The 12,772-nt window shown below is 33.9% G+C and overlaps 1 protein-coding gene across 2 annotated transcripts in view; it reads right to left on the bottom strand.

The window, feature by feature from the left end:
- Nucleotides 1-3,148: 3,148 nt before the first annotated feature.
- The window catches only part of LOC142979107 (neuroligin-4, Y-linked-like), a 97,869-nt gene continuing 88,245 nt past the window's right edge, over nucleotides 3,149-12,772 (bottom strand). Inside the window, exons 8-11 of one of the 2 annotated variants that reach the window (XM_076123862.1) lie at nucleotides 11,191-11,361; nucleotides 10,557-10,708; nucleotides 8,274-8,392; nucleotides 3,149-7,823 (exon numbers count right to left, since the gene is read on the bottom strand). In XM_076123862.1, coding sequence (XP_075979977.1) covers nucleotides 6,808-7,823; nucleotides 8,274-8,392; nucleotides 10,557-10,708; nucleotides 11,191-11,361 — 1,458 coding nt within the window. In that variant the 3' untranslated portion in view covers nucleotides 3,149-6,807. The remainder of the gene's footprint in view (nucleotides 7,824-8,273; nucleotides 8,393-10,556; nucleotides 10,709-11,190; nucleotides 11,362-12,772) is intronic. The other variant, XM_076123870.1, reaches the window with a different exon arrangement.

Here is a 12,772-nt window from a genome sequence, read left to right as displayed (position 1 = left end):
GTTATTTTTGTGTCTTTTTGTGACACTTTTATTTGTGGTTCTTCACGAATGAGAGTGGCCTCTTTTTGTCTCAATGACTACTTGTGTAGCTCTACATTGAAAGAACGTGTTTACGTTAACAAGAATGTCGTACTTTAATTTCTGTGATGAATATGAAAGTTGTACTGTAATTTTTGAAATGAATATAACACACTAATGTCGTGTAGTTTTTGAAATAGTAGTTCCTCCATTTTTAGCGCTGACAAGAAAAAATATATTCAATTACAACTCTATTTCATTACACTTGGTTAATAATGAACTATTGAGATTATGATCATAGTTCATGTGGGTACGACGTAATCATTATTTTATGATCAATTGTGTCAATGAGAAAAAGCCTGCGTTCACCGACAAAACCATAAATAGCCTTGAATTTAAGCCATTACTCCTGAATAGATAAAAGAAGAGAGTATACGAACCGACTCACATATTTAGTCTAAGGACTGTTCCCGAAAAGACCCAAAAAACTAAACTTCCCATACATATTCAAAAATAAAAACCATCCCGTCCCATATTTCACACCATAAGCATATAAGCAAGCCATGAAAAAGATGACGAGATAACTTTGTCAAAGGTGCTTTATATCGTATGTAGGTATCCTTTGCAGCTAAAAAGCATCGGAGTGCCTTTCAAAGAAAATGGCTATTCGCTTTTAGCAGAGGCCCTGTGTGACCTTTTAGTCACATTTTTACAGCAACTTAGTAAATGTGTAACTAATGTTTTCGGCGTGTATTTTTTATGACTGGGCTTAAGTAGGTTGTTGAATCTGTTTAAGTAGTATGTAGGTTTACGCGTGGGGTATTGTTTCGGGGTAATGAAAGTGGTTTGTAGTAGGTTAAAATAAGTAGTAGATATCTGATGATATTCTTAACAATGATAGACTTTATTATCCCTGTAATTATTGTTACTATAAAAATCGTAAGTATGCATGATAGTGTTAATAATTTTACTGTTAAGGACAAATAAAAGACATAATCATATTACAAATGCTTAAAAAAATGTCTGAGATAAATAGCCCGATTACCTAAAATTAAAATGCCTTTTTGTGATTCTATATTGACTAAGCAGTATTTTAAAATCCGTTTTATTCAAAAGTGATTTTACGTACCTACCTGCATTTTAATGGAACTTTTTTCGACATCATGCAAGCAATATCAAAAGCAACATATGAATATAATCTACATACTTTCAAAATCAACTTACTGAAAAGTCCAAGTCATGTTTAAAGTGCACACTTCACCAATATCAGTAGCCAAATCATAATTCAATTTCAAAGTTTCAATTTTAATAAAATGTTCAAAACTGCCATCCATCATTTTTACGGTTCGCGTTGAATGACAGCAGACGAATTTTATTATACTTTCATTCGTACCCACATCTGCATTGAAAATGTGTAGTGGAATATTTTTACGAGTTTTAATGTTAGGGCGATGACACTTCGTAACTTTGATCTGACATCTAACAATTATAATTGGTGGAAAAATTGTTGATATTGTCGAAAATGAAAACGTCGTAATTTTTCGATAAATTCTATGTTAACGTTTCATAATAAGGCCCAATTTCGTCATTTGTGGAGAAGTATCAGATTGCTTAATAGATAAAGTATTGACAGTTCTTTTCTTACAGTCGCTGCCATTTTATCTAGTAGATAGGTTATCTAACAGTTAATCGGACCCTGTGACACTGGCAATAAACGAAACACATTTCGAAAACGAAAATAAGTAGTTCTGTAGATTGTTCTGTAGGTGTGGCTCTAGTATTTTGATAAACCGCAGATACATTTCTAAAGGTCAACAGTGACGTTGGTTTTTGGAAGGTTAAAGAACAAATGTGTCTGGACTAACTAATACTAAAAAATAGATCTTCCTTTACACGTAGTCACACATTTATGATGTTTGCCATCTCCTTCAGTTTTCCAAATTTTATACCATAGTTTGATACTCACCGGGTCAGGGATAGTATATCTTAGATTCAACTTATCTGATATTTTTTTAACACTATAAATGTACAATTTATCAGTTTACCGACTAGAATTTGGTAACTAACCAAAACCAGGAAAATAATATTTGAGTAGCATACCTAAAAGACGTTACACATTCCCAAGAGATTCATAATAAAGAGCATGCTTATGACGTCATCGTTATTATGATGCCCACAACAACACGGCTATCGTAAATAAACTCCCAAATGAAAACGTAAATGTGTAGGAGCCTTAAAAGCGCGTAACGCGAGTCGGGTTCATGAGCGGTCAATGATCGATCGTTTCGGGTCAAGTTATCGTCCCGAATGAGCCTTCAGTAGCGCGATTCCGTACAGTCGGTACTGTCGAGTATTGAAAGTTTGACATTTAGAATGTACTGCCAAAATAGTACCTACGGCGTCCGTCAGAGGCGCTGATCAGATTTTCATACAATTTTTTTCTAGGACAGATCGGTTGTCGGTAGTCGGTAGTAGTAGAGAATCGAGAATTTCGATACTATAGATGGTACCGACTATACAAAGTCGCGCTACTATATTACTCTTATAAAGATTTTAGGTTAATATTTTTAAAATATGAACGCATTACGTTTTTCGTATTGAATTATTAAAATAATTATTATGTCCATTAGTGATTATTGGAAATTAGAGTGTCTATCATTATATTCCTAGAAATTACGTTTTGGATTTGAAATAGTCGTAGCTGTTGAATTATTATCTCATTTATTAGATTAATTTAATTTCAATGTCATACTTTATTCTACTAGATAAGGTAAATGCATGAGATATTTAACAAAAAAATATTTCTAATTTTTATCTCGGCATCGATATTCTAATTTATTATGTGTAACGTTCGTAAGTGATATTATATTTCGCACGCTAATTTGTATTTTCGTCTTATATATGCGTACAGGTTTGAAACTATTAAGAGTTTAACTTCGATACTTATCTCATTAGAATTAAAAAAAACTTGTGGTCGTAGTATAATATAATATTTGTGAAAGTTTTAAAATAATATGGTTATATTTTGTATACTAAAATTGTAGTGTTACTTATTTATGGCTGTCAATGAATAAAGGAAAAAAATAAAACAAATCCCAAAAAGTTTTTTCACGAATTTTATTCTGTCTTATTTTTTTAAATTTTGATACTTGTCATAAGATTTCATAGTAACGGTTAGATAACTTGTTATCTTATAAATTTCCAACATATTATGATAATTATGAAGTTAATAATCATATATTTTTACACAAATTATTACAAAACTATTACAGAAGTTACAATAACATAAAATATGTGACGATTTAAACTTACATTATCAGTTAAGACATAGCATTATTATTTATAGCACTAGTAATTGGCCTAAGAAATAAAAATACTAAAACAAACAAGAACCGTAGTTCGTAGCAACGTAGATCACGTAGCACATCTTTCGTAGCACTGCTACGGTCGTACGGTTCTACGATTTTCGTAGCTATGTCGTAATAGGTAGCTTAATCGTCACACGAATCAAGAATTATATTATAATACAACAGTTATACAAAAAATACATTAATATAAAAATCGTTGGAATAAAAAACACGACACTGTTAGATTCATATGACACAGATTTTTTTACGATTCCTGTCTAAAAAGTATTCATATTTTTACCTAAAATAATTCAGGCATCTTGAAACTTAGAACATTTGTTTAAAAACACATTTTACTGGAAGTATAAAATTTATATGCTTTGAGTCACAAAACCGGTACCCAGCAATACCTAGACACGACTCGTAAAATAAATTTATCGTTCATATAAAAACTTTTGCAATGTTCCTATAATTTAACGGTCTTGATTTAAATAGTTGAGAACAGCTTGCTTTAAGAGAACATTAACACTATTTCTGATTGTAATCTTGACATTCCCGTATCGTAAATTACGACGCTAAAAGAAATATAAGTTGTAATTAAATTAAATGTATAAGGAAGAGATTTAATTAAATGTATAAGGAAGAGATATTTAGTTTTTCGTTATTCAAGCCTCCGACAGAACGTCATATTCGAAGTTATCCTGTAGTGAACACGTATACCGTCACACCACAAATTCATTCAAAGTTTACTCCAAGCCAACACATCCATTGATTACTTTTACCATTTGACTAGAAAAACAGGGTTGGATTGATAGCCAGTCACAATATCAACAGTGAACCCGCAATGCAAGCAACATTTTATCTATACAAGCGGAAACTGCTACACAGCCGTGCCGTTTACCCTGTTCACACGCAAACATCCGCAACATAGTACACTCTATTTCGATAGCAGTTTAGTCTGGGGCAGATAATTTGTAGTCTTTAGGCAAAGATAATCGACAAAAGTAGTGATGGTCCTAGATTAGTACCTTGTGGTACACTTATGACATAATAAGTGATGTTTGAAGTGAAGTAATATTTGAGAAGTTTTGAGAATTGCGTTGTAATATGAAGATATTGTATAGAGGTTCTGTCGATATTTTAAAGATCAGTAACGGTAGTTATTGACTCATAGAATAGGTGAGTGACTAAGTCAAACGCTTTAGTCAAACAACTTTTAATCAACTAGTTTTACTTCGCAATTAGTTGCATTAGAATTTATTCAGTATGTTTCATATTAATTGAGCTTTGACTCAGTTACGCTTCAAAATTAAACTAACCCGCAAAATCTACAGTCTAAATAACTCATTTTCTCTTCATCATTTCAGTATGGAACCCTATACAAAGTTGACTTTGTGCTATACATTCAAACGCCTCACTATGTACACTATATTAGGTGCCTACATTTCCCGACCTCATAAACCCGCGGTGTGTTTATATTAAAGCCACCCTGATACGCAGAGCGAAATATTTTGCTATTTTTTTCGAATATTTTATACTGATCCGTGTCTAAAAATATGTTGGTGTTTTTATGGAAATTTCCTCGTTTTTAGCACGTTGCTAATCATTTTTCTCGGTAACGAGTTTATTTCGGCTTTGTGTGTTAGATCGGATTATAGCTGTAGCACAAAGAGCAATGACTGTATTTAAACTGTTGCGATGTGAATAGCATAAAGCAATAATTCGTAGAATTCGTTTATACAACATTTTTATAAAATGTTTTTGACAGAACAAAGTAAAAATGTTATTATTAAACAATTTAAATTCGTGTTAAGCCGTTGTGAAAATGTATGTGAAATAATGTTCCTAGTCATAACATTTATTCTCGTGAAGTGTTTTTCACTCTTGTACTTGTAGCGTATCAGGTCATTACTGCAAATGATCTCGGTGAGAGATGGCATGACTATTAAAGATTATGACAGTATCTGCTCAAGAAGAAAGAAGCTTGCTGCTACATTATCAATGCATTCATCGGGCTTTAAAACAATCTGAAAAAATCAATAATAAACATTTTAAAGATCCTACTGTTTTCGACGTCGTGGAGCGCTTTAATAAAATGTTTATTGTAAATTCTGAATAATAAAAAGTCACCCCCAAATAACACCAACGGTGATTTGATTCTTGCTCGGAAGCCATCACAACAAGTAATCAGCTTAAACAATAAAAATTCACAACAAACAAATCCGGCGTTTCAATACAAAATATTTCAATTTACAAAGCCCCGTTACAATTTTGTCCGTCGCTGCACACAACGGAATGAAAACACCGACGTACCACCGTCGAAACGATTTTTATTGATGACAATGAAAATTGTTTTTCTTTTTCCTTTTTTACTCGAAATTATAAATGCGTTTCAGGTATTTTTAATCACGCATTTAAAAGAGAGAGCAGTGAAGGATTTACTTGTCGTTTAGTTCAAATGTTTGGTATCGTGCTTCTGCATATTAAATTGTAATTATGCTAACAAATGCACTAAAATATGCTATTGTAGATTTTAAATGAAATATTTTTGGAGTCAAAGACTCAAAAGACTCATATTCTTTTGTAGCGAAGCTAAAAGCTCGGCGTACTTTAAACAATTAGTTATAATAGAGTTAAGCATCCTTTGCCGTTTGAAGTCCGGTTTTTATTTTTAGTACCCGCTATTTCTGTTATTTCTGCTCTTAATTTAATGCTCGGTCAGGTTTCTCGTGTAAATGAGACGAATAAATTTTTCTTTCTATAAAGTTCTGAGTACGTACTTAGGCGGAAAAATAAGATAATTCCCTTTGGAGTCTTAAAACTTCGTAATGTCGACACTTTAGCGTCTCGGCGAATTTCCTTCAAACAAAATGTAAGAATCTGTGTCATATGGCTCATAAGAACTTAAAAGTTTTCTTATTTTAAGTATACAGTCTTTAAGATTCTAATTTATTTACAATAATAGTCATTTTCAATGACTGACTAAGTGAAGTAACAATATGTATGAGTGTATGCCATGTTTCAATGACTCGTGACCATTCTTGAACTTTTTAATTACACTGCAATGGTAGATGATATTTGATTTCGTTAATTTCATCGTCTGCTCGGATTTTCCTCCATTTTTAATGGTAATGATATTACATTTATAATATTTACATGAACAACAAAAAATTCAAAATGTACATAGTTCGCTTTTATATTTTTGATTTCTGAAAAATTGGATTATCCTTAAAAACTGTCAATTTATTCAGAAACCTCGAATTACATTACACCTATGAATACTTAAAACGTTACCTGTATTACATATTACATTAATTTAACATTGTATATACACTTGTAATTGTCCGATATTTACAACCATGCCATGTCCCGTGACCTGTCACATCACACTGTTGGTTCCAACACTGTCACTTTACACATAATTGTAAATATCTTCCATGTCTCATACGTTCATCTCTGACATTGCAGCTTGAGGGACTCGCGACTGCGAGAAGTGCTGCGAGGGGGGCGAAGACGGCGGGGGAAGGACCGACCCGTTCCCGGGCCCCTGACCCTGGCCGGTCTGCGCCTGTACGTCCGGTAAGTTCCCGGCACTGCTCATAAACGTCGCATTTTTCGGCAACGTCATACAATTCGACGCGTTACATATCTGATTTTGCTGATAACTGAACCCCACTTTCCTCGGCAATGTGGTACATTGTCCCCTATTAGTTGGCGGACTCGTTTTCTGCGACAAATTCGACATTTGTATCCCCGTGTGACAAACGTTCGGGCAATTCGCTGTAGTGAAGTGGGGAACGCGATTTGTCATTGCGATTATCGCGTTTTTGTCCTGATGATCGATGTCGACTATCGTACTCGAGCTCTGCGAGTGGCCGACGAAGTAATGCGGATGCTTCGACGACACGCTGTCGAACGTTGAATTATGGTTCCTTTTCTGCTGCTGTTGGAGCGCTTTTACCTGCAGCCGGGTCTTATCTCTCTGATAGTATACGCCGGCGAATATTAAAACGTTCAGTATGAGGAGGGAGCATCCGATAGCTATTGTCACGCTCAACGCTGTCGAGTAAGCGGTGTAGCCGGCTACTTCTAAATTGGAAACGTCCTGGGTGTGAGTGTTATTTGGAACTTGGCTCTGTGTGACAGCAGAGCCGGGGCGAGCCGACATCACACTAATACAAGTAGTGACGTAAGTGTCCATAGTAGTGGAGGGTATGTCTAAGGTGAGGTTGTAGGTCGGCTTGCGGTATAGTTCTAACGTAGGGTCGAAATAGTTGGCGCGTGTGAGAGGATCGGGTCTAACAAGGCCGTCGTACAACTCCGGGTCGTTGTGGTTCCTAAAAAGGTTGTGTTTAGCGACCACGTCCTTCATCCCCGCGCGGTGAATCTCTGGGATAAGCCGCAGCCACACGGACAGCTGGTGCGCCCTATAATGGTTTTTCATCCGCGGCTTCATACCTGCAATGGAATTTTTGATTGTATAACGGGTTAAGGAATTTCTAGGGGCGAAATTATGCGGCTTGGATAAATGAAAAAGGTCGACGTAATTAACTTTGGAATTGATATTACGCAGCGGTCGTGAGGTGAGCGAGATTAAATTTTGTCTTTCACAGATTAATATTAGGATAACGTTCTGTTATTAGGTTTTTTAGATAAGAATGTTCATTGGGTATTAGACTGCTTAAAAAAGGTTGTGCTGAATTCGCTTTATTCTGGTTTATTTTTAGCCTACATTTTCATATTTGATTTTTGTTATCCCGAATTGTGTTTTCAGCAGTAAATCAACTTGATATCTGTAATATAATATGAACGGGCGAATCATGTTTTATTATTCTAACATTTTGCCAGAAAACATTCCTTTGTTACGCTACGCCACTGACGTCATCAAATTTGGGTTTATCTGCTTACCGATCTCTAAATATTTTTGGTAGAGTGTGTCGTATTCATCCCAGAGAATGCTCTTGTACTTGTTTCTTTCTCTTGATATTGGTAGCACTGATTCTTGGCGATGAACTTCATTGGGGTTTCTAAACAAGAAATAAATAATACATCACATAAACATCTATGTCATTGTTCTTGGCAATGTATTTGGTTCAGATTTATTACTACGCGCTGAAGTAAATACAATCATACATAAATCACGCCTTATTTCTATGGACTGGGTCTACAAAAGACCACTTAATTCAATCTTTATTTTGTCATACTGTAGAATACAAATGAAATAAGCATTCGTATATCTGGACAGATTAGACATGACTGGTATAGCCAACATTGTACGTGTATCTATTCATTTTCTTTACCAATACATTTCATGACTATTGAAGAAACTTTTTCTGTTGTTTACTATTATTATACTATACTATTAATATATTTTTTAAATCTCACTTTATAAAAACGAATTATTAAGTAGTGCAAACCACTTTAGCCATATTATAAACTATCGTCATTTATACAATCCCTGGTGACATTCAAATAATAACTAGAAAGAGAAGAACAAGTCTCAAAACTTTCAACAGAACAAACCTTTCTTCAAAACTGAAACTGAAATATGAGTTTCATTTGACATTTCACAATGTCGCGAATACCGTATCATAGCGATTCAGTTGCCCGTAAAATTGTTTCATAAAACAAAGTTTTCGCAACCTGTTTTGTACAAAACGGCTTAGTTTTAATAGTTACGATAAAATTTCAAATAAACTTTGTTGACGAATAGTTAGTGTTACAGTTATTTCAAATTAAATTTTGTAAATAAACAATTGTTGTAGTTCTTCAGTTGGAAACGTAGAGGAGTCATTGGAACATTTATTTAGCTGTTTGCTTTTGTATTAACCGGTGTGTTCGGAATAAAATATCTGACTAGCTTTTTTTGTTCTATCTATTTTTGCATTGAGCTTCTAGTACTGTCATTGTACTGTAAAGTAATTATTTGAACCTCCACATCTTTTACGTTTTTAATGGCCCGAGTATTGTATCTGTGGTATATTGTAAAATAGGATATTCGTTCTTAAATATAAGTCATGATTTTAAAAATTTATGTATAGTAGAAAACCTACTAAAACTAAATTAGTGAGCAAATATAAGAAAAATTTCTTCTTAAATTACTCAATTTCTAGACTACTGATAATGAAACCAATTAATTGCAATCTATTTGATTTGAAACCGTCGGCAAATAACTATAATTCCTCACGTTTTTACTTTATATAAATCAGAAAATATTGTCGCCCTATTTTTGTATTACTTCAGGCATAAACTACAATCACAGACTACCTATTTGTCCTATTTGTCTTCACACATAAATCAACTAGCATCAAGTAAATACAAAATAACATAGCATAAGCTAAGTATGTCTCAGACAGGAAGGTGGTTGTTAGTACTCTATTTACACATTCAACGTTGAGTAAATAATGATACAGTGTTTTGTTTTATTGTGTTGATTAATGTGCTTTCGTGAGAAATAATGTTCACGCTTAAATGGTTAGACGGGCATGAATTTGTTGCTCACGCAATCATTAGGTGGCGTGTGGTAGGTATGTTATTGATTATTTTGTTTTAGGTTTTGTGTTGGGATTATGTTCTTTGAAGTATTACATATTATTATACTTAAACTGCACGTTTGGCGCAGTGGTTTAAGCGGTCACCTCGCCGCAACAACCGTAGCGCCGCGTGTGGTGGGTTCGAATCCCACCCGGGACAAATCTTTGTGTGATGAGCACGAGTATTTGTTCTGAGCCTGGATGTTAATGTATCTATATAAGTATGTATTTAGAAGTATATAAGTATGTTTATCAGTTATTTGGTTACCATAGTACAAGCTCTGCTTAGTTTGGAATCAAATGACCGTGTGTGAGTTGTCCAATAATAATATTTATTTATTATGTTTCATATGAGTCAAAGTTTTTTTTATGAAATTGAAGGAAAGAGATTTCAAGAATAGGTAGACTATATTTAGTGATACTCAAATTTGTGTGAGTTTTGAAAGAAAATACTATCCGTTTCTTAATCGATTGAAAACGCGTTGTATTAATTAAATCGCAATTAGTAGTTTCCGTGGTTTTTGATTTGATACCAGTGAAAGTAAGGCGTGATAATATGTATAGTTTTGTAAGTACTTAAAAATATTAAAATTAACTACAAACTTTAAAAGACCTGACGTTACACTATAACTTTAAAAACTTTTTCAAATCAACTCACCCGCTTCTAGCAAAGTTCGCCATGTACAGTATGAAGGATTCAGACAAAGCCACTTCAGACTTTGTATAGTTCTTTGGAAAATGCCCCAGACCATCCACTAGTGGGGCTCCGAAGAGGTACGGCAGTTCTTCACCATGAACTGAACCCATGCGCTGAAATTTAGGATTATATTAGAAATTGGAAATTAATATTAGTAGCTTTAGAAATATATGAAATCGTAATTAAGAAATATTGTTAAATTTTATGAGTTAATAATATAACCAATTAAATTAACTATCACTAGGTTGTGAGTTTGAAATAGGTACGCACTTACAATGTGAATCTACGAGTTCTTTTGAATTGGATTAACTTGCATTAAGTAAGCATTAATCGTTTTTAAGAAAACTACTATACTAGTAGTAAAACAGTGATTTGAATATACAATAAAAATACTACAGATATATATGAAATCAAAGTAAAAATTCAAACTTTCTGCTACACAAGTTAACGGTACTAAGTGCCATATAATATTTTCTTTACAATAAAACAAAACAAACCTATAATAAAGACTTCTCAAAAACATTACTGGTGAAATATACAAAAGAAAAAAAAAACAAGAAAACCAAAATCAAAATTAGAATCGAAAATTAAGCACCTTACTCACCTGTGGGTAGTCCCCATCTTTGGTCTGGTAGTCGAACACGTAGAAGAATGTCTTCGGTCCACCGTCTGGGGTACTTAGGAAGTCTCCAGTTTGGACTAATGGGGCTACGTATTGAGCGTCTGATAACGCTAGGACTGCTGCATCGCGCGTGTTGATTGGGTGCTAGGAAGAAAAAAATATATATTAGAAATTTGAAAAAATACAAAATTATTTTGTAATTCTTCTTGGTACAGATTTGGATAAAATTTAGCAGGGCGGTATTTAGCAACTGGAAATTTGCTCCAAAATGTATTGAATGTACAATGTACTATTGAAGGCTACTTGGAGCTGCACGGTTCAGCTAGTCCATACATTCGATCCATTGATATAAAAATTGTTGATAGGTTTATATAACTTTAGCGTACATCGAAATTACGTTGTGTTGTTTGTAATCAGTCTGCTATCCAGTATTCATATCTTGATACTAATATTTTGTGTTATTAGTAGCATAAACGAAATTGATTAACCTATTTTCCTTATTCTACTGTATACTTTAACTCAAGAAAATCTTCCAAATCGTACTATAAGCAGCCCTCAATAAAATGACTCTTAATTTAATGAAACAACATAATTAAAGCCAGTCTTAAACTCAGCCTTTCCAAATTAGTTCGTCCAGATAAGTTAATTCCAAATAATTTAAATCTAGGTTATAATTTTCCGAATTGTTGGACGAAATAATCCAGATTTGGGACTGGAACAAGTAATTTTGTTTATTTGGGTCAAATTATAAGGAATATTTTGGATTGTATTGCTCGAATTACTAGCCTAGTTAGAGAGCAATGACTTGTATGGGGTACTGAAAATTAGCTAAGATAGTCTATAGGTCATATGTCACGTTTATTTTCTTTTAGGTTTTCTCAATTAGTTCATGTTTTGCTCATAAATAAGATGGCAGGGAATAACATTTTTAGGTCATTGATTAAATTACTAATTTCCCGGTACAATAAACTTGTCTCACATGGGAATGAGGTGGATAATTAATTCAGATGAATATTGGAAAAATGTTGTCTGAATCTATTTTTAACTGTGTCTATATGATACATTTAACGAATTTAAACCCTCGCGACTTGTACACATAATATTTTAGTGTTACGGGTCTTAAGTGGGATTGAAAAATATAGGTCTGAATAGCTTATTTTATATAATTACGTATTATTATGTTATATAATTAAATTAAAATAAGAGGAGCTCGTGGCTTAGTTTACAACAGCCGCACGGATCGATCTCTGAGGTTAAGCTACGCTTGCCGAGGTTGTTCCGTGGATGGGTGACCATCTTATACATATCGAGTTCCTCCGTGTTTCGGAAGGCACGTTAAATTGTGGGTCCCGGCTGTCATTTTCGAAGATCTTTGACAGTCGTTAACAGTAGTCAGAAGCTTGAAAGTCTGACAACCAGTCTTACCGAAGGGTATCGTGTTAGTACCCAAGTAACTGGGTTGTGGAGGTCAGATAGGCAGTCGCTCCATGTAAAACACTGGTATCCAGCTGCATCCGGTGAGACTGGAAGCCGACTCCAACATAGTTTGGAACAA

This window comes from Anticarsia gemmatalis, chromosome 2 (genome assembly GCF_050436995.1).
Source record: "Anticarsia gemmatalis isolate Benzon Research Colony breed Stoneville strain chromosome 2, ilAntGemm2 primary, whole genome shotgun sequence".
Lineage (NCBI taxonomy): Eukaryota > Metazoa > Arthropoda > Insecta > Lepidoptera > Erebidae > Anticarsia > Anticarsia gemmatalis.
The sequence above is the reverse complement of the archived record's forward strand: the minus strand, read 5'-3'. Positions and strand labels throughout refer to the sequence as shown.